Source organism: Saccoglossus kowalevskii, chromosome 16 (genome assembly GCF_978046115.1).
Source record: "Saccoglossus kowalevskii chromosome 16, keSacKowa6.1, whole genome shotgun sequence".
NCBI lineage: Eukaryota > Metazoa > Hemichordata > Enteropneusta > Harrimaniidae > Saccoglossus > Saccoglossus kowalevskii.
In genome coordinates this window covers 8919007-8942206 of record NC_140656.1, presented here as the reverse complement: position 1 = coordinate 8942206, position 23200 = coordinate 8919007, and the positions used below count along the sequence as shown (strand labels likewise).

General features: G+C 35.4%; 2 protein-coding genes across 2 annotated transcripts; both read right to left on the bottom strand.

Annotated features, from left to right (window-relative positions):
- Positions 1–2199: 2199 nt before the first annotated feature.
- Positions 2200–6746, bottom strand: LOC102801701 (uncharacterized). The gene is made up of 6 exons (XM_006824977.3): positions 6582–6746; positions 5962–6150; positions 4246–5246; positions 3841–3991; positions 3481–3616; positions 2200–3115 (listed from the first exon to the last, which is right to left on the bottom strand). The coding sequence occupies exons 1-6, from the start codon at positions 6633–6635 to the stop codon at positions 2973–2975; spliced, it is 1674 nt and encodes a 557-aa protein (XP_006825040.2). The 5' UTR covers positions 6636–6746; the 3' UTR covers positions 2200–2972.
- A 5076-nt stretch (positions 6747–11822) lies between these two features.
- On the bottom strand, positions 11823–23199 carry LOC100375111 (RNA N(6)-adenosine-methyltransferase mettl16-like). The gene is made up of 7 exons (XM_085491732.1): positions 22534–23199; positions 21589–21729; positions 20601–20859; positions 18990–19059; positions 18684–18776; positions 15005–15187; positions 11823–13466 (listed from the first exon to the last, which is right to left on the bottom strand). The coding sequence occupies exons 1-7, from the start codon at positions 22859–22861 to the stop codon at positions 12759–12761; spliced, it is 1782 nt and encodes a 593-aa protein (XP_085347858.1). The 5' UTR covers positions 22862–23199; the 3' UTR covers positions 11823–12758.
- Position 23200: the final 1 nt, after the last annotated feature.

Below are 23200 nucleotides of genomic sequence, written 5' to 3'. Positions count from 1 at the left end.
CGAGTCAGGAAACCCGTGTACTTTATAAATCATGCTTCGCCATGGTGGAATAGTGGGAGGCGCCTGCTAGTCAAACACATCGCCTCGTTTAGGCCAAGTAAAACAGCTGGGTTTATAAATGTATATGAATCTGCGTGCTCGTTACAGTGAACGGCAGAAAATCTGTACCTTATAAACGTATTCTATGATGGGACATATGCTTCAAATGGAGGTTGGTAAGTGGTGAGCGAAATTCGGTAAGTAAAATTACCTGACATTTCCTAGGCGTAGGAAACACATTAATAAATAAATACCGTCATAATCCCAAATAAAAAGTATTTTCATTAGAGAATCCTGTGTGATGACGTTATCTGTAATAGATTGCCAACACTGGTAGCGACATGAAAACATTCTAACCCGCGTGTCACATTTAGAGTTTAGCAGTTTGATTGGTTTGAAAACTGTCAGCAGAGCATTATGATTGTTTGAGAAGTACCAGGCAGTACATTCTAATTGGCTAGGAAGCTCTTAGTACAACATTCTGGTTGAGAAGGTCTAGGAAGAGCTTCTGATTAGTTGAAAAGCTCTGGGCAGACTTCAAGTAAGGGAAGAGTATAACGTAAAATGTGATCATAAAGCGCAAGGTTAGATAAGTGGTGAATCCGATAGGGAATCCTTGACGTTAATTTTGAGAAAGTTTTCTTTTCGAACAGATTTGACGTACACTTGTACACAGAATTTTTAGTCTCATTCGGATGCAGTCTGAAAAGGGGAACTTATAGATTATATTATACCTGTATCTCAGATAGGCCTCGCGAGGCTCATTACATTCAAATGTCCATTCATTTTATGATGTGATTCAAGATGGCTAAATGGCGGTCATCTTATTGTTAAAAAAATCATCAAAATCAGGCATTTCTGCCATCTTGGTCATGTATGGATAGAACTTTATACATTATACATCTTTTCACACACATGCGCATTAATTCGGTTTGATCGCTAGATTCAAAATGACCGAATGGAGGCCAGTTTAATGTTAAAAATTCACCAAAATCAAGCATTTCTTTCATTCTAGAATTAGGTCTTGATTGTGTATGGAAGAATTTTGTGAAAACATGGCACATACAGTAGAAATTATGGGACCTTAATGTACTATTTTTGTCCAATTCAAGATGGCCGACTAGTCGCCATTTTAAAATTAGAAATGCATAATGCATCATTTCTGATATTCCGTCATTTCTGTTATCTTGGCACAAACATAATGTGTGTTTTTCAGATCGGATTCAAAACGGCCGAATGCTAATGCTGTTGTTGAGCCATATCTCTGACATACATTGACAGATCAAAATCAAACTTACAACTACATTACCAATCATGTAATTTGTTTCATATCCGATTGCGGCTGATCTGCACTGGCTCGGAAGATGAATTCTGATTGGCTAAAAAAACAAAAAAACTTGTGGCGTTGAATGCACGTTCATTGTCAGTATTGTTATGCAAATTCAAACTAGCTAATCATTTACAACCTTCCGAACCAGTGCAGATTAGCCCTCCGATTGAAGATGGCTGACTCAATTCAGTTTTGGTTGCTATAGAACTAACAGAGACTTCAATATAACGATATATGTACTTCCATACCATTTACGGAACTCGCTAATTTTTATATATAAATATTAAATAGCAGCTGATTCTTCCACCCATCTCATGTGGTTGAAAGTCTGATCCCTTATCAGTTCCAGGAGTAGTTGTTTGCCTTCACAATTTACAACAAAGTCTTTTTATCTGATTTGACGAGCAGTATTTTGCAAGTCAGCCAAATTTAGGCCGCCAAATTTTGCTCACTGCATCTCTACTTCTACGGAGAGAACCATTAATCATAGCGTTTTATGTGTAATCACATATAATAATTTCACAGGGATTGGCATATGCTAATCGTGGAATACATCGATCAGTAAAATTTATGTACTGCAAACTGTATTAGTTGGAAGACTTATTGTTGACTAGGACAATGAACAAAAGTGATTTGGTTTCATGAAAAGGCACTGTTTTGAGATGCCAACACAAATATGCAAATTAATTCAAAATCGTTTTGAATAAATGAAGCAGTTCCAAGTTACTAAATATCTACATAATAGAGCAGTCAAATACAAATAAAACATACAAAACGTGCTCGTTTGTATGTAAATGCACAACGTGTCTCGACTCCATAAGACGCACATATATAGTATAGCGCACGTTGTAAAAACGTCAACAATTTATTGTATATATATTGTATCACATAAAGCGAAAGTTTTTTAATACAGTCTCGTAAAGAACAATTCTATAATTTTGAGGTTTGAAGGTACATTTAACAGTAATATAATATAATAATATAGAAAGTTCGTCTTTAATGGAAAAGAATGGCTCTTGTCTAATGACCTTCTTATGACAACGACTTTTCGCTGGTTTGGAAATCAGTTCTTCATCACTCAATTTATTTTCATATTAAATATTTTTTTTTTAAATTATACAAAAAGATTTGAATATTTTAGTATTAAACAACTTCAAATCCAGTAATGGGTAGAAATCTCTGCCAAATATTAGTCGCTATGATACTAAAACTAAACCAGAACTACATTCATCACACAACGCTTCATTAGTCGATTCAAATGCATATGATAGTCAGTGAGCCAAATTATCATTATTGTTACTATTATAGTAAACATATAGACCTAGCCGTTAGGGATTGATCATTAGTAACTGCGGGGGTAGAACCACTATATAAATTATTTTTCCTTCACCTAGTTTTGAGCTTTTGTTCACGTTGCAGCTGTTTTAAATCCTTTTTTGCTTTTCATCTTTCAAATATGCGTTGGATTTTTTTATAAATATTTTTTCCTGTATCTTTTCTTTTTTACTGAATTTTGTCCGTGCAGGTTATCTACTTCAAATTCCACTATCTCCCCCTCCCAACTTTCTAATAGGTAATCCCGTAGCAGTAGATGCTGCATGGTTCATCTCTTGTTCACTGAATGTACAGGCTTCGGCATGTCGACCGCTGAATGTAACCACATCGTGTCTTTACCAATCGCTCTCCTTGCATAACTTGTCATGATTGACCATCCACTACCTCTGTTGCCTAGGAAACAATCGGCGCCTGTAGAAATGAAACAGCAAATCTGTTTTAAATGTATGATTGGAATGGATTGTCGCTACAAAAAGCACATAGTTTCAGAAAGGTCTTGGTATATTGTACTTTCATTATCGTTCCTTCCTAATTTCATGTTAACCTTCATGTTCATGTTATATATTTTACACACGTTGTACACGAAAACTACGCAAAGCAACGAAATATGTAGTTTGACTTTTTTATTTGAAAGAACAACACCGCTGTTGTGTATGTTATAAATAATGTAGTGGACCTCATACATTTATATGAAGGAATATCTATATTTTGAATATACAAATATAGACACAATGCTCTCTCGATTTAGTAAACTGTCAATTGAAAAAATCACTTACGAACTGCGATTTCCTGCTCAATCAGTGATATTACATAGTTATCATCGTGGTATGGGGACAATGTTGGCACACGAACGAACAGATCATCTCTTGTCACTAAAGTCTGTATATATGGGCGGAGGATGTTCGCAATTTCCTAGAAAAATCAAGACCAAATTACAGACATTGTCGTAGTTGCAGATCGTCGTGTGGTGGCGCTTTCGTGTAGAAAAGTGCGCCACCTCATGGTCGATCGATGATCAACATAATGGCCGGAATTTAGAAATGTAATACTCGATTGGTAATTAGGTCTACAATCCATAGCAACACGAATCAAATTTAAAAGAAATTAACATGACAATATTTGAATGATTAATTTACCTCTGAAAATGGTGGATACGCTATATATAGACATTTGGCGTTTCTTTCTGACATCACCGCTAAAAGATTGTGAGCAATTCGGTCGGCGTAATCAACAAGACTCAGAAAATATGGATCGCAGATCGATCCGCGCAGATTCCAGAATTTGCATCTGTTGACAAGAATAAAGTTGTTTAAATGAGGTGTTCACTGGCAAGTTTCACATATATGGCAAATCGTTTTTCTCTTCATGCTATAAAATGTTCTGTACATGTGTTCCATGTTGAAACCCTGTTGGTGAGAAAATAATAACGTACATATGTGATGGCATTTAGCTTTGGGTGTCAAGGAACGTAGAATCCGCAAGCGTTTTATTCCCACATCAGTCGCCAGATATAGCATGTACTGGATCATGACTGTTCTTACCTTTCTCCTGTATGGTTGCGCCAATGAAAAACTAAAAACGGATCCTGGTTGCAAATGGCAGCCACTGCATCACCTGCGATGTTAACAATATATGGCGCCTTCATCAGATACTTATCTATTAGTGTCAACCATTGAGACAAATTCTGACTGCTGGTCCAATCAACAAAATCTACCGTGTCCCCGATAATTAGACAGCGAGAGTTGATCATGTCCTCTACGCATACATTGCGAGGCGTACAATGTTTATCTACGACGTCGTCTCTGCTGAAAGCAACACCAATGTCCCTCTGCATGCCGGTGATTATATTCTGAGACGGGTGGTCGTTGAATATTGCAATGTCTTCTTTACATTTCGAATACAGCGTACTGTGCTCAATTACAGGAATGAGTTGGTTTAATTTGTTGATGTCCCAGGTCTCATTAAATGTACGAAGTCGACCCCGATCCGTGTCTGTGATATGGTTACGGAATGGATAAGTGACATAACTCCGGTTCTGAGACATGGCGACAGCAAGACCCAGTCTGAGGCGGCGGTAATGGTTCTGAGGGCCCGAGTTAGGATTAATAAACGCAACCATTAGTAAATAAGTGGTATTTGTTATTTGATGTGGCGATTTGTCAACAGATACAGTTGTTGCGGGAAATGTATAATTTGTGGGACTGTCTTGGGTCGGTATATCTGTAATGGACGTGTAGCTTGGCGTTATCACGTTTTGTTCATCTGCTTTATTTGTAAATTGGTCTGACTGCGTGGAAATCTGTTCCGATGTCACAACATTTAAATTAGATCTTGTATCAACTGATGATTGCAAAACTTGGTTTACAGTCAAATTTGAATGCAATGTCCCCTTTCCTTCCGTATATTCTTGGTTTGTTACGTCATCCGTTGCGTCCGTTACAGTGTCCTTTGGAGCTGTTACGTAGTGTGTGTCACGTGACCCGTGTTCTGTGTAAGCATCGTGATTGGTGGAATACGTTTGTTGTAGCTTTGGCTCCAATACCTGAAGGAGACAGATACAAGTATACAGCTGAAAACGTTTGATGACACTTTTCCTGACATTTGATCGTAATAAAGTTTACTCAATTATTACAAGGCATTGTCTAAAAAACACGAAACTCAAATTTGCATGTGGTACTAGAATTTGTTATGCATGTCGTGGTCGAAATGTCACATTTCTATAGAGTCTATAGAGAAACTGTGGTACATTTAATATTGTTGGTGCAATGTCTCACTAGTACAATCATTTATGAAAGGCCGTTGTGTGTTCGCCGTTACTTAATTCACACAAAACTAAATAACAAAAATATACTATTCACGGGTGTGTCGATGAGAACGAAAAAATCGATTTGTTTATAAGGTATACGCAATCGAATCCAATAAAATCTGTGATGTGTCGACCATGTATTCTGTGACCATTTTTTTTATTAGTGGTCTTGGGCAGTACCGTAACATAAAAAAAATACTGCATATTGATGTTCTAGTCACGCAAAAGTAGTGTCAATTTCTTGCTGTAACCACATTTCACAAGATGTTATGAACATATGTTATAATCAAAGAAAAAGAAAGTGGATTATATTGGACATTAGTTGTTATATTCAGCTACTATTCATGTTTTTTATTGATCTTAATCAACCTACAAGTAATTAACGGTTGTCATGGAGAGCGCCGTCATTTGAAAGTGTACATGATAAATACGAAGACAATATACGACTTACTTTATAAACCGGGAAATGTCCTGAAACATTAGAATAGCACACCATAAAAATAAATACTATTACGCACACTGGCATTACCATGGCAACCAGTCGTACATTCCAACTCCTTGGGCTCTTTTTCCATTTTGACGTCATCTTTATACGATACACGTGAATGCAAAATACGCCATATGTTAATTGCATCTCAACCTATAATGTGGACGGAATGTCTGTAAATATTTAACAAGTTAATAAAACCCCAGACTAGTAATAAATTGTCATATTAATATCAGAAAACATTCTGCATATTTAGTATGACATTGTCATACGAAGCAAATGTTATTCAAATTTTACTGACATTTAGCTGTCTGGTGGGTAATGTGTCTTGTTTACCGCATCGTTGATAGAGGGCGTACTATGTAATACGACGAGTCCTGGGTTACCCATGTTCGATTTCATGTCATTCGGAGTCGTTATTATTATTTCAAGTGTGCCCAGAAAAAAATACTGGTTGGATTAATTGAATTATATAAGACAAAATGCACCAAAATTATAAAACGTGACGATTATATGACCGTATAATTATTAGGCTTTACGATATGAAATACTGTATACGTGAAAAATAATTTTACTGTACTTACTGTTACACACAAATCAGCGAACAGGGACATGCATACGGACACACGGCATTTCATGTTGGTACATGATGGTAAATGAAAATATAATATTCCTGCACTATAAATACATACATAATGATATGTATTTGTCAATGTACATGTAGTATGCGGACGAACGAGCAGACTACAAATAAACCAACGATGATATGTGACAGCTTGCAAAAGACAAATCAAACACGTCATGACAAACAGTCAATGCGAACCAATACATGGGCTAGCTACACATTAACAGATTTGTTATTCATAATTTCGAAAAAAAATCATTGTTATATCATCAAAGATTGATATTTTCTCGTCCCATTGGCGGATTTATTGGAAAATAACCCGAAATGTATGCTGTTCTTTGTAAATTTGTTTAACACGTTTTTCAATATTTATTTGATTAATATTTTTATTCAGTTCAACTATGATTGAAATTGATTAATTGTTTAATTTCATTCATTATTGTTCTGGTATTGTAGTAAAGTCCATTATTGCCTTACATTATAGTAATTTCGTCCATTATTGCCCTGGCATTTTAGTAATTTCGTCAATTATTGTCCTGGCATTATAGTAATTTCGTCCATTATTGCCCTGGTATTTTAGTAATTTCGTCCATTATTGTCCTGGCATTTTAATAATTTCGTCAATTACTATCCTGGCATTTTAGTAATTCATCCAATATTGCACTGGCATTATAGTAATTTCGTCAATTACTATCCTGGCATTTTAGTAATTCGTCCATTATTGCCCTGGTATTTTAGTAATTTCGTCCATTATTGTCCTGGCATTTTAGTAATTTCGTCAATTACTATCCTGGCATTATAGTAATTTCGTACATTATTGCCATGGCATTATAGTCATTTCGTCCATTATTGTCCTGGTATTATAGTAATTTCGTCCATTATTGCCCTGGTATTTTAATAATTTCGTCAATTACTATCCTGGCATTTTAATAATTTCGTCAATTACTATCCTGGCATTTTAGTTATACATCCAATATTGCACTGGCATTATAGTAATTTCGTCAATTACTATCCTGGCATTTTAGTAATTCGTCCATTATTGCCCTGGTATTTTAGTATTTTCGTCCATTATTGTCCTGGCATTTTAGTAATTTCGTCAATTACTATCCTGGCATTTTAGTTATTCGTCCATTATTGCCCTGGTATTTTAGTAATTTCGTCCATTATTGCCCTGGCATTTTAATAATTTCGTCAATTACTATCCTGGCATTTTAGTAATTCATCCAATGCCCTGGCATTATAGTAATTTCGTCAATTATTGTCCTGGCATTTTAGTAATTCGTCCATTATTGCCCTGGCATTATAGTCATTTCGTTCATTATTGTCCTGGCATTATAGTCATTTCGTCCATTATTGTCCTGGCATTATAGTCATTTCGTCCATTATTGTCCTGGTATTATAGTCATTTTGTCCATTATTGTCCTGGCATTATAGTCATTTCGTCCATTATTGCCCTGGCATTTTAGTAGTTCGTCCATTATTGCCCTGGCATTATAGTAATATTCGCCCATTATTGCCTTTGCATCATAGTCATTTCGTCAATTATTGTCCTGGCATTATAGTAATTTTGTCCATTATTGCCCTGGCATTATAGTCATTTCGTCCATTATTGTCCTGGCATTATAGTCATTTCGTTCATTATTGTCCTGGTATTATAGTAATTTCGTCCATTATTGCCCTGGCATTTTAGTCATTTCGTCCATTATTGTCCTGGCATTATAGTCATTTCGTCCATTATTGTCCTGGTATATAGTAATTTTGTCCATTATTGTCCTGGTATTATAGTAATTTTGTCCATTATTGTCCTGGCATTATAGTAATTTCGTCCATTATTGTCCTGGTATTATAGTAATTTCGTCCATTATTGCCCTGGCATTTTAGTCATTTCGTCAATTATTGCCCTGGCATTATAGTAATTTCGTCAATTATTGTCCTGGCATTTTAGTAATTTCGTCAATTATTGCCCTGGCATTATAGTCATTTTGTTCATTATTGTCCTGGCATTATAGTCATTTCGTCCATTATTGTCCTGGTATATAGTAATTTTGTCCATTATTGTCCTGGTATTATAGTAATTTTGTCCATTATTGTCCTGGCATTATAGTAATTTCGTCCATTATTGCCCTGGCATTATAGTAATTTCGTCCATTATTGTCCTGGTATTATAGTAATTTCGTCCATTATTGCCCTGGCATTTTAGTCATTTCGTCAATTATTGCCCTGGCATTATAGTAATTTCGTCAATTATTGTCCTGGCATTTTAGTAATTTCGTCAATTATTGCCCTGGCATTATAGTCATTTTGTTCATTATTGCCCTGGCATTATAGTTATATTCGTCCATTATTGCCTTTGCATCATAGTAATTTCGTCAATTATTGTCCTGGTATTATAGTAATTTTGTCCATTATTGCCCTGGCATTATAGTCATTTTGTCCATTATTGTCCTGGCATTATAGTCATTTCGTCCATTATTGTCCTGGTATTATAGTCATTTCGTCCATTATTGCCCTGGCATTATAGTTATTTCGTCAATTATTGTCCTGGTATTATAGTAATTTTGTCCATTATTGCCCTGACATTATAGTCATTTCGTCCATTATTGTCCTGGCACCTATAGTCATTTCGTCCATTATTGTCCTGGTATTATAGCAATTTTGTCCATTATTGCCCTGGCATTTTAGTCATTTCGTCCATTATTGTCCTGGCATGATAGTCATTTCGTCAATTATTGTCCTGGTATTATAGTCATTTTGTTCATTATTGCCCTGGCATTATTGTTATATTCGTCCATTATTGCCTTTGCATCATAGTCATTTCGTCAATTATTGCCCTGGCATTATATTCATTTCGTCAATTATTGCCCTGGCATTATATTCATTTCGTCAATTATTGCCCTGGCATTATAGTCATTTCGTCCATTGTTGTCTTGGCACTATAGTCATTTCGTTCATTATTGTCCTGGTATTATAGCAATTTTGTCCATTATTGCCCTGGCATTTTAGTCATTTCGTCCATTATTGTCCTGGCATGATAGTCATTTCGTCAATTATTGTCCTGGTATTATAGTAATTACGTCAATTATTGTCCTGGCATTTTTAGTAATTTCGTCAATTATTGTCCTGGCATTATAGTCATTTCGTCAATTATTGTCCTGGCATTATAGTCATTTCGTCCATTATTAGCCTGGTATTATAGTAATTTCGTCCATTATTGTCCTGGCATTATAGTCATTTCGTCAATTATTGTCCTGGCATTATAGTAGTTCGTCCATTATTGCCCTGGCATTATAGTAATATTCGTCCATTATTGCCTTTGCATGATAGTAATTTTGTCCATTATTGCCCTGGAATTGTTATTATATGGCGGTCAACTGACATTGTAGCTATACAAATAAGATGTAGTCTGGTTTCCTGTCTCATTCCAACATTTTGATGCACTGCACTGTTTTCTTCACCGCCCTCAGACTACATGACCGGGATGACGACTGGATTGACACTAGTGACTGTTTGGAATTGGAAACTAGCAAATAGTTATCAAAAAACTGATATTTATATACATTCCAAAAATACATATCAATTGTATATTAAAACACATGACATTTGCTAGATCTGACAAATATATTCTATAGAAAACAGTAGTGGGTATTTATAGTCCTATAATTATTCATGTAATCAGAAGTTTAGGGCAATGCCAATGGATAAATAAAATTAATATTATTCATTGAAAAAAGCGGTACATTGCTCGAAACGTCTGGTTGAATGACTACGATTACCTATTGCCATTTTCTATATTTTAAATGTGTATTGTTGATTAATGGGTTAATATTGCTATATTTTATAATGACATTGATGTGCTAGTTCGATTCAGCTGCCGTTGCAATTTATAAATATGTATTTATAAAAATAAAGGTGTTGTTAAATAAATGGTCGAACATGTTGTCAGGGGTTGACCATTGGAAACTCTGGAAGGGTTGAAAAACTAATTTCCTTCACTTAAATTTGAGCTAAATTGTTTTTATAATGTTGCTGTTAATTTCTTAGTTTGCTTTTTTCTCCATCAAAGCACCCTTTTTTTTTTGGCTGTAATGCCCAATCCCTTAGGGGAAATATTATTGGTGGCATGTGTGTGAAGCCATCCTCACCATTTTATTTATTCATAAATAAAAACATATCAGGTGACCAGAACAGATGCTATGCACCTATAGAGGTCCAGACTCTAACATGTATTCAGAACCATCCAGGGTTAGAATTAAGTCTGTCCACCCGTCCTACACAGGCAGATTTAAATGAAAACATTGCCTGTCTCCGTGGACAGTTGAATATACAGATATCAAGTTTTACTGACTAAATAGGGTAGTTCTAAGTTGCTAATGTCCAGAAAAATGCTTTCAGAGTTTCTAAGACTTCTGAAATGATGATCAGTCAAGAATTAACATTTTATTTCAAATAATATGTTGCAATTTATCTTGCAGGGACAGGTACATCATCAATTAGGACAGGCACTTTTATTCTCCCATCAGTCAATGGACAGAGACTTTAATTTTTAATGTCAAGCCCTGACCAAGATTAATCAAAAAATAAAGAGGTCTTTGAAGTAATGTTTGCTCTCGTGAAGGAAAATCCTGTTTTATAGACAAGGGGCTACAACAGTATTTGTTGTAGTTAGGCTTCAATTTCTCTCAACGAATACACAAAAAGTAGATCTGATGTGACATCTTTACATAAATACTATGAGGTTATTACGAGGACACCTCAAATTATGCACAAAGACTGTACAGCTGTAGTATCGACCGATGCACAGTGGAGGTCGATGCGATGGTGTCCTGTCATACTTCGAGGTATCCTTGTATTATACATCTTTTCCTTCCAATTGTACATCATGGGAATGCCAAAATCCAAAAAGTTTAAAACAGAATTAGCGAACTTCTTTGTGTGAAGTCAGGACACACACCCTGGCGGCAGCCATGCTTTTTTTATTATTAGAGGACGCTTATGAGCGTAATCATTCCATATTTGGAATTCGCATTTCCTAATATGGTAGGATGAAAATTACGACATGCTGCAACTTATAGCATTACTGTGACAAACGTATAATAATATATTCTATTCTATTACGTTTTGTCAATGTAACAACGCCCGAACAAAACACAAATTTCTGTTTGAGGTCTTCTCTCAAACGAAGGATTAATAAACTGCTAAAAACATTGTACCCTATATCATTTATTATGAATACAAAGGAAACATGATTATATCTATATTTTTTGGTCAATACCCGATAACTTTGTCCTTGATTTTTTTCAATCAAAAATGTAATCAAAGACAGCTGTTTCTATGCCCAAGGAGTCTACCTTGGTGCATGTAAAAAAAATACAGATTTTCCCTATATTAGTACAATTTTGAACGTAAATAGGTTTTTTAACCACAGAGAAAGTTTCTACCCCAAAAAATAACTCCTGTTACACAGGCAAAAAAAAATATTTTGATATTATTTGTATTACAAATAAAAAACAAACAATTTCTTTTTGTTTATCTCAAAAAAAAAACACCACGTGACATACTAAAATGTGACAAGTGGGAGTAATGTGGGATACAACAAACAGAAGGAACCCGGGAGAGTTCTTGTTTTGAAGGTGATTACTATTTGCCATGGTATATTACTCTAGAACACAAGATAGATCATGGTTATAATAAATATGATGAGAGTGATATAAAAATACTACAATTTTACTTCATATGAAGTTGGAAGTGTGAATAAAGAGAAGGGCAACTGTACTGACATGCAACCCACTGAATGATTACAAAATTGGTGGAAAATCACAATTCTATTGCAAGTCTGATAAAGAAATCACTGTTGTTCATTTCGCATCATTTGTCATCCAGTATTGAAGGTTATTCCACCATCTTGAAAAACAATAACCTTGCTGTTAATCCACTATCTTGAAAGTGACGAAAACCCCACTATTATTTCACCAGCTTCATAAGGATGATAATTGCACTCATTTCCACAATACAAAACATTCCTTAGTTATGGAGGTTTCCAAGGCATTCTGCTCATGACGCTTGTGAAGAATATGAACACCATACTTGGATAAGAAAGTTATACCAATATATCCTTATTCTTGACAAAATCAAACATTTAAATTGGCACTGAAAGTTTTCTTTGGAATTGGTTCTTAAAATATTGAACCACCTGATGCATGATCACACGACCTTTGCCCTCAATGTATTGCATCTCCATGACAACCTCTTTATTTACATTTTTGATAGTTAATGTACATTTCAGCAATGGAGTATCAAGTACAAGAAAAGAATGTCCAGGTGATTCAACGTCAGCTTTTGGCATGCTTTGCAACTTGTTGCTATTATTATCTGTCTCTGCACACAAAGATTCAGAATTTCCTAGCATTTCCTCTTCTACCCTCTTGGTAGTAGCATCCACTGAGATTTGTTTGTCATTTTGTGGATAACTTGTGCATCCATCTATTTTCCCATCAACTTTGAAATCTTCTGTGCTTTTACTAACAGGATTGTTCACAATCTTATTAGAAGGCAAACTGCAACATTCAGTTGCAGTGCATTTAGGATTTACTTCATCTTTTTTACTATTATTTGTTTCTACATCTTTTTTAATATTATTTGTTTCTCGGCAACTGTTCTCCTCCCCATTGTCAGCATTGACATCCACTCTAAGTTCTATATCCTCCACTTTATGCTCCTCTTTCTCACTTTCTCTTCTTTTTCTCATTATTTCTCGTCTTCTCCTCCTCTGATGAGTCCAGGTGTTGGTGTGAGCAGTGAGGTCAAAAGTCACACATCGATTGGTAGTTAGAATCTTGTATTGCATCTGTAATTAAAACTTTAATAAGTTAGGGGGTCACATGAATATACATGGGGGCAAATGTTTCAGAGACAGTGTTCTTCCCAGGCTCAGAGGCAAGCATGGCGGACTAATTTGCATATTAATTTGCATACTAATTTGCATATTTTTTCAGGATTCACTCTCACAAAAACAAATATACAAGACAGTATTAAAATGTATGAGACACTTTATTTAAATTACATAATACTTTACATAATATACCATAAATTTGACAAGATCGTCATTTAATGTGAACTTAAAACTTAATCTAAACTAATCCTCCTTGACTTTGCTGTGCTCCAAACATTGGCTGCCTTACGTGCTCGGGACTTTGTTCCATAAAGAAGATCCACTCTTTGCAATCATGTTGTGCTTTGAGCATTAACTGCACAACATTCCTAGTGGGAAAAAATGAAAAATAAAAAAAAAACACAATGAGGATTGAGGTTCAAATAAAAGTAAACATAACGATTGAATTGTGCCACGATCGGGAACCCAGTGCCGTATGGATAGCATACCGTCTGCAAAACATGTTGTTTACATGTTTGTTTTGTCAGGTCAACGACAAGGAGACTCGGGAATTTCGAGGAAAAAAACTCGAGGTCACTATTCAATTAAAATTAAAACGTAACGATAGAATTATGTATACAAATCGGGATTCCATCGATCATAGCTCGTGACGATAGCAGCTGTCGTTGAGAGGCCGCCATCTTGGAAATACCCACACATGTGGGTGACCGGAAGATTACAAAAATTTGATTTTTTTTTGCTTGGACAAATTATAACATACGCGTACCCATTAATCTATGATGATATCCATAAATAATCTAATAAAAAGTTGACAGTAACGAGTGATGTTTTTTTTTCATGCCCTGTCTATACCAGCCTCGCGTCTAAGATGTTGATTGAAACATGGAGCTCCTTAATTGAAATTGGTGTAGGCCTACCATGTTCGGTGTTCTTACGATCGGCAAAACAAACACACACTGGCATTTTATTTCTAAAATTACGAAATCTTACCTGAACAATCTGAAGTTGACCTTAACCAGGGAAATGTCTTCTTCCACGACTCCTCAAAACCAGCCTCACACCGTTTCTGTGTTTCTACACGCTTCCGTTTCTGTGCTGTGCTAGCGGTGATTGTACGTTTTAGCCGGGCGGCATCACCTTTTTTTTCTTTACATGTTTTGTCATATAGCATCTCAGTGTTTGCAACTCGAGTGACAATATGTTCCCCATTGACAGCGTCTGTACTTCACACGTGTTTAACAATGGGACTGTTTAATTCGTCTAGGCAAGTTCAAACCACCGTGGCGTTGACAGTGTTAATTTATGCAGTGCTACATGTGAGCGGGTCAAATGGATGTAAACAATGCTTCCTATTAGCATGGCGGTGAAGTTTTAAGCATGACGGTCCGAGCCCAAGCGTGGCGGCCGGGTAGCCAAGCATGGCGGTGCCGCCATGCTTTGTTCTATATGGGGAGAACACTGAGAGAGGACATTGCGAATAGTAAGTCACCAACCTGCAATGTTTTTAGGATGGATTCTACCTCTTGTTTTACAGCTGAGAGCCTCATAGCTGCCGCCGTCTTCTTCTTTGCAGTATCTGTCATCTTTTCAGTAATATGCTTTACATATGATTCAGGTACTTGAAAGGTCATGGGAGGTTTCTCTTTCTCCTTTTTCAATCTCTTAATTGCAGTCATCTATGAAAAATTAGCAAGAACACTTCACATTTACAGTACCACTGAATGTCCACACATACCTACCCCTAAATACGTATAGAACTACAAAGTAATTCAAAAAGCAAACTATTCTCCCGATTAAAGAAAATTTAGAAACAACTCCTGTGTGCTAAGAGTTGTTGAGGCATGCAGTACCGTATTCACTATATTTAGATGCAAATTGCCACATCATTGAATTGACCATAGACTCATCTCTGTCATTTACATTTACGGTAAGCAATCGTCCTAATAGAGCAAATACAGTATTACTCCAAGCAGTGATCAGGGTGGTTGCCAGTGGCTATGGTATAAATAAATATGTGATGGATAGATATTTTGGTAATACATGTCTGACAACATCATTATAGTTTTTGCTGCACGTCTCTATCTGCAACAGTATGCAAGATAATAAAGTTATGCTTATTACAGCAATTCCAGGCACTAATTAAAACTAATTATTATGCAAATTAGCTAATTAATAGCATGGATTTCAACAGGAAACTCATCAGGTCTGTGCATTGTCCCAGGGCATCAATGTACTATGTTTCATAGGAATACGACAAACAGTTTTTGAGATAATGGTTGAACAGAAACAAATGTTAATCCCAAAGACTCCTACTGTGTGCAAAACACATGGGAATTGAAAACCATTCTTGTAAGAAAGGAAGCAATCTTTATGTTTACGTTATTGAAGTGTCAATGATAGACAGAACAAGCCAAGCATGGCACAATCCCAGATGGTTATCAAATTTAAGATATATAGTTTTGTTTATAGTATCATAGCTGGAATATAAGTCATTGTTAATGACACAGTCCCCGTCCCAAATTTTGTGATCTGACATATCAATTTGATGCTGATGAAGTCATTGAGATTAGATTGCATGAAATCATTAATAGGAGATGGATTTGTAAAAAATTATGATTTAGTGCTTTTACACAAGAATTGGACATTGGGCGATCATATTGAATCAAATTACAAAAAACAAGTGGCGTATACAACAGATTGTTTATTTACATCAAAACACGTGATTCGTGTAGTAGTAATATGGGCAAAAATAAAAACAGCCGTTATTTGACCATCTTTGATCTGATTATGAAACACACTGATATGTATGATGTATGTGCCAAATACGAATGAAAATGGTACAAAAATTGTGGAAATATAATAGTAAGGCCAAAAAGTCAGATGGCTGTCAATTGGCCATCCTTGACCAGATTTTGAAACAAATTGTCATGGACATGCATCCTAACATGTATAAAGTACATGTATGAGCCAAATTTGAATGAAAACTGACAGAGCACTTCCAAGATACCGCACATAAAAAAACAAACAAGATGCCTGCCAGTCGACTATCTTTGATCCAATTGCAAAATAAATTGTACTGGACATGTAACCTAACATGTATAATCTATGTACCAAGTTTGAATGACAACTGACAAAGCATGTCCAAAATACAACATTTTCAAACAACAAGATGGCTGCCAGTCGGCCATTTTGAATCAAATCGCTAAACCACTGCATTTGCATATGTCCCACATAAGGTACTGGGCACATGCAAAGAATGAATGGAATCAGTCCACAGGATTCTGAAATATTACTATTGACAGACTGATGCACGAACGGACAGACGGACGGACAGACTCAGGAACTCACTGATGATCGGGGACATGTATCCTAACATGTATGATCGATGTACTAAATTTGAATGAAAACTGACAAAGCATGTCCAAAATACAACATTTTCAAAAAATAAGATGGCTGCCAGTCAGCCATCTTTGATCCAATTGTGAAATAAATCGTCATGGACATGTATCCTAACATGTATAATCTATGTACCAAATTTGAATGAAAACTGACAAAGCATGTCCAAAATACAACATTTTCAAACAACAAGATGGCTGCCAGTCGGCCATTTTGAATCGAATCGCTAAACCACTGCATTTGCATATGTCCCACATAAGGTACTGGGCACATGCAAAGAGTGAATGGAATCAGTCCAAGGGATTCTGAGATATGACTCCGGACGGACGCACAGAGACCGAATTATAAGTCCCTGTTTTCGGACTTCGTCCGAACAGGGACTAATAACCATGTCAGGAATTTTATTATGAAGATTGTTTAACATTAAAATGAATGACATTTGTATCTGATAGTCAAACAAGTACTTGTCCATATTGAGAGATATTGCTCTGGAACAGAATTCAAAATCAGCCATTTTGAATACATGTACATGTATATATCTATAACATGATGTATGTATAATGAATATATAAAATTTCAAAGCATGTCAGAGATATGGCTCTAAAAGCCCCCCCAAAAAATGGCCACCAGTCAGCCATTTTGAATCCGATCTGAAAAATAAAATGACATGCATCAGGAACCCTAATGTCTAATGCATGTTGTATGTTTGAATAAAATCCATCCCTAAATGCAAGAAATGCTTGATATTTGATGATTTTTTCAGCACAAAAAAGGCCACCAATCGGCCACTTTGAATAGGATCGTCAAACCAATAGATCCGTACATCTATGACATGATGTATAATGAATATTAAAAATTTGAACATAATCAGTCAAAACAAGTCAGCGATATGGTCTAGAAGCCCATTCATTAAAACAAAATGGCTGCTAGTCAGCCATTTTGAATCCGATCTGAAAAATAAAATGACATGCATCAGGAACCCTAATGTCGAATGCATGTTGTAAGTTTGAATAAAAACCATCCATAAATGCAAGAAATGCTTGATATTTGATGATTTTTTAGCACAAAAATGGCCACAATTCGGCCATTTTGAATAGGATCGTCAAACCAATATATCTGTATATCTATGACATGATGTATAATGAATATTAAAAATTTGGCTCTAGAAGCCTATTCCTTAAAACAAAATGGCCACCAGTCGGCTATTTTAAATCTTATCTGAAAAACAAAATTAGTTGCATAAAGGTCTCATCATGTCTACTGTATATACCAAGTTTGAACAAAATCCATCTGTAAACAGCCAAGAAATGCTTGATTTTTATGATTTTTTAGCACAAAAATGGTCGCTATTCGGCCATCTTGAATCAGATCGTGAAACATATTGATGTGCATATGTATAATATCATGTACTGTAAAATGACTAATTTTCACTGGGGTAAAATTTCGCTGATTTACCATTTTAGGCATATTCAGTGGGTTTTAAATTCACATTTTATCATTTAGATAATGTGTTCTATGGTAAGTTTTACATATTCACTGGGTTTTAATTTAGCGCATTTTCCAGTCAGCGAAATAAGCAACATTAAAATCCAGTGAATAATTAACCCTTTTACAGTATGATGTATGTGTGAAGTTTGATTATGATTGGTCCAGGCATTTCTAAGATACAGGTCGCAGGCACACATGGAAGCACGGACGCACAAGGGTCAACATATAACTAAAAAGAATAGCACATATCAAAAGAGTTGAGAGCGGTACTAAAAATGGTTTACTTACTGGTGGAAGGGAAGTATCATTGACGAATGTCCATGCAATGCCCCATCTCATTGTGCGTCCTTGACAAAACTCGGTAGTTGTAACATTTCTGATCTAAAAAAATGGTAAAAAATTGTTTGGTAAAATGTTTCTCTGATAAGAAGTACAAGAGACCAAACAAATGCATTCCGAAATGTGATTGTGATAAAACCAATCTAAAACATACAAACATTCAGACACCGATTACACTGATTTGACGAGGAGTTTGTCAGTAAATGAGAAAATTGTGACAATTAAAATAACACATTCTGCATTGTTTGCACTCACTTTATGTTTTTTTAGTTCAGCTTTGAGTGGATTTAGACTTTTCTTTTTTCCCAGCATTGATGTGTACCATCTGAAATGAAACAATGATTACAATATTTATCCTCATATAAATACATTATTTCAGATTTTATGGACTGACATGCATGCATGCGTGCATCCGTCCGTCCATCCGTCTGTATCCAGTAAAATTTCATACATGCTTTGACTGATTAAGTTCAAACTTCACACATACATCAGACATTATATTGGACATTATATGCATGCGTCCCTCCGTCTGTCCATCCTTCCGTCCGTCCGTCTGTATCCAGTAAAATTTCATACATGCTTTGACTGATTAAGTTCAAACTTCACACATACATCAGACATTATATTGGACATTATATGCATGCGTCCCTCCGTCTGTCCATCCTTCCGTCTGTCCGTCTGTATCCAGTAAAATCTCATACATGCTTTGACCGATTAAGTTCAAACTTCACACATACATCAGACATTATATTGGACATAAGCACATGCATTTGATTCATGATCCGATTCAAGATGGCTGAATGGCAGCCATTTTAATCTTATGCATATACAGATTCTGTTTAAACGTGGTTACATACATTGAACATATTGGGACCTTCATGCATGTCATTTTATTTTTCCTGATCAGGTTCAAAAAGAATGCATATCTGTTTTTATATATATCCAACATGCCTGGACTGAACAAGTTCAAATTTCACGTATACATTATATCAAACATGTACATTTGTTTCATGATCTGATTCTCAACAAGACTTGAATGGCAGCCATTATATCCTTTTGGAGTACCAAATAGGAAATAACATGATAATATGACATGTCAAATCAAATTTTTCATCTGTGAAGTGTTGTTTGTAAGTGTATAGCATGAAACATCTTCATATTTTACCCCATTATAAATGGATATCTATTTGAGACTACAAAGGACATTTTGGTCAGTATTACAAAATAAAAAAAATAAAAATAAATAAATAAAAATTGGTCACAATCCTCTAGAGTTGCGTTCCCCCATTTGTATAATTTGTAGAAAACCTCTCACTGGCCCCAGTAAGCATCATAAGGGCTTTGGATTTTGTTCAGTTGAATTCTGAAACTGAATTTATAATGACCTAACATCACTAAATTTCCACAAAATTACAAAATGAGATGCTGAATTATTCAAGTTAAAGAAATTGAGTTACGAACATCAAGTTACAAAAACATTGAGTTACAATAATGACCATGCCCATATTTCAGAAACCACGCCCACTTTTGCGAAACCTCGCCGAAATTGTAACTCAATGTCCAATTAACAGAACACGGGTTACGAGCAACATAGAATTTTTTTTGTTTTGTTTAAAGTTCAAATTTAGTAATTTGAATTTCAATTATCAGTTAACCAAACTTTGAATTATGGGAAATATACAATGTTAAATGAAACAAAAATTCTATGCTGCTCGCAACTCAAAGTTCTGTTAACTGTTAATTGAACATTGAAGTTAAAATTTAGGCGTGGTTTCTGAAATATGGGCGTGGTCATTTTTGTAACTCGATGTTCATAACTCTATGTTTGTAACAATTCAGCATCCTTTACAAAGTATTTTTACAAACCTAATCCTTTCTCTGAATTTCAAACTGTCTAAAATGATCTTCCTGACAAACTCCACCTCACCTCCTTCAACAACACACTCGGGTTCAGCAGCAGTACTCGATGATTTAGGTTCAGGTCTCTTCTCGCTACGAGAGAAAAAACCTTGTGCTTCTAATAAGCTTCCATAAAATGGTGGATTACACATAGAGAAATCATAGCATTGCCGTTCATTGTCTTCAAATACTTGACTAAAAATATCATCTTCACTGCTTTCTATCACTGAAAAAAAGGCAAATAAATAAATAATTTTTTTTTTAATACTGGAATAGCCTTTCACTGTGATTCCCTGGAATGGCAACTTCAGTGTATACTTTATTTTGTCTGATTTTCATAAAATAAGTCATCACCTGCACATACAAATACACATCTACCCATGAGCCTTTGCCTTTTTAGCGTGCATTGTTATCGTTGCTTGGGACTCAATTCTTGAAAACTGTTCAAACTGAATGTTCTCACTTTATATATAGTTTTATGCATTCACGGTTTCACCCATCTGAGTTTTTGTTTCTGAAAATTTTATCATTTCTAATTTTCCCAACCTTACAGCGGCTGCTCAATGAATTTGTTTTCTGTACTGAACCACCTTTACTGTTGATTTACTGTCAAGATACGTGAAGACCGTTGATAGAACTAGATCACAATTTAGTGTTTCTATAATAGTTTGATAGGTTCAAAAATTAGATATTTCAATGATTGCAGTCAAGCAGATGTTCCTATTTGCAAATGACTTGAATGTGCTTAGGATGTGCGTGCACACACAAATAACAATTTTAATGTTAGTTTCTGCTGGTGGAACAGTTGAAATGCAAATGTGTGATCAATAGGATATCAAAATTTGTGGCAGTGTAATATTGTATTTATTAAACAAGTGTCATAACTTTCATATGTTCAATGCAGTATGATGTTACACGGTGACTTCTCTCTGCAGTTACAACAGTGTATAGTTACCTTTTATTTTATCATTCATGTTATTTTTCTCGATATTTTCCTTAGCATAGAATACATTAACTGGGTCAGTCTCTGTAGCAGTGATATGCCACTCGTTCAATCTGGCACCCAGCAATGGGTAAATACAGGACGCTCCAGTACCTATTAACATATAGTATTAAAGAAACATGGTACTTTAAGATTGAATTCAACATTACTTATAAACTAACCCCCCCCCACCCGTAGCTAAAGCTATGCACAAATTCTGTTGTTAAAACAATAAAGATATACATGTACAACCATTCTAATGGAGGCCAAATATCTTCTATATCGGTAATATACACGCATCAGACGATTTCATATTCAGAATTTTAAAATTTGATTTTAGTATCTCCCAGCCAATGTACTCACCAAAACAAATATAATCTGGCCATATATAAATATAATGCGTCTTTTATTGAAGCTTTGCATTGAAACTAAATCCAGAATGCTTGAAAATATGCAAATTAGATGGTGGTATACTGATTCATGCAAAATGCCCATAAAATCAAAACAAACATATCAGGGAAACATGATCATAAAATACAACGTAGTATGATATTTTAATGTTTTGGACAAGAATATCCTGGTTAAATAAAACACTTCACGGTCGAGGAGGCATATACAATTGAATTGTGGAGCACTTGAGGGTAGAGTTAGTGTTGGGGTGGTGGGGGTGGGTGTGCAAAAGGAACTCTTTCTGTATCTAGTTAAAAAACATTTATTGAATACTTCACAACCCCGACAGTGCTATACAAACATTATTACATACACGATACAGTATTTTAACATCTTTTAATTTTATCTTATCATAGTTTTTAGCTGCTATATTTTTTTTATGATTTGTATTTTATTTACCATACTGCGCCCTCTGATGGCATAGTAGTGTAATAAAGTTATTATTATTAGTAGTATTATTTTGCATACCTATATCAATGCCATGGATATGGCTACCTCTGTATGCACCATTATCTCGGATAAGGTCTTCCACCCAGTGAATATAATTTAGTCTTAGTGGCAGCGTGGGTACAAGTCTATCTAGTGGTACATCTATTTCGACATTGAAATCTTCTTTCAACAACGTACATGTGAGTGAACGCAATGCTTGTGGGTTCTTGAAATCGACGCTCACTTTCCCTGATAGACTGACAGACACGTGTTGGGCAAAATTGTCATATTTCGCGGCCAGTTTAGCAAAGTCTGGAGGTTGATTCTTGTATCTGTTTCGCGGGTGCATGAACTTGTTTAATGCCATACTTGTTTCACCTGTTAACACAAATACGCAGATACACTAGCCTAGGAATCTGCACTCACGGTCTCAGATTAAATGACATCAACCTTAGTAGTACGTCCATGGTTTCGGTCAGACGTCGACTGCTCAATTTTCACTTTTTTAGAAATCCTGTGCATCTCTAGCAGTGAATACCACCAACCTGTACCCTAGCGTGTGGTTACAATTTGCAACTCTATAAACACGCCTCAAAATGATAATTCTCACGCTATAATTTGTTAAAAACTGAAAAAAACGTTGTTTGAACGAATTTAGTGGGCGCAGACATATTTTTCTCAATGCATTGTGGGTAACCCCTACCTA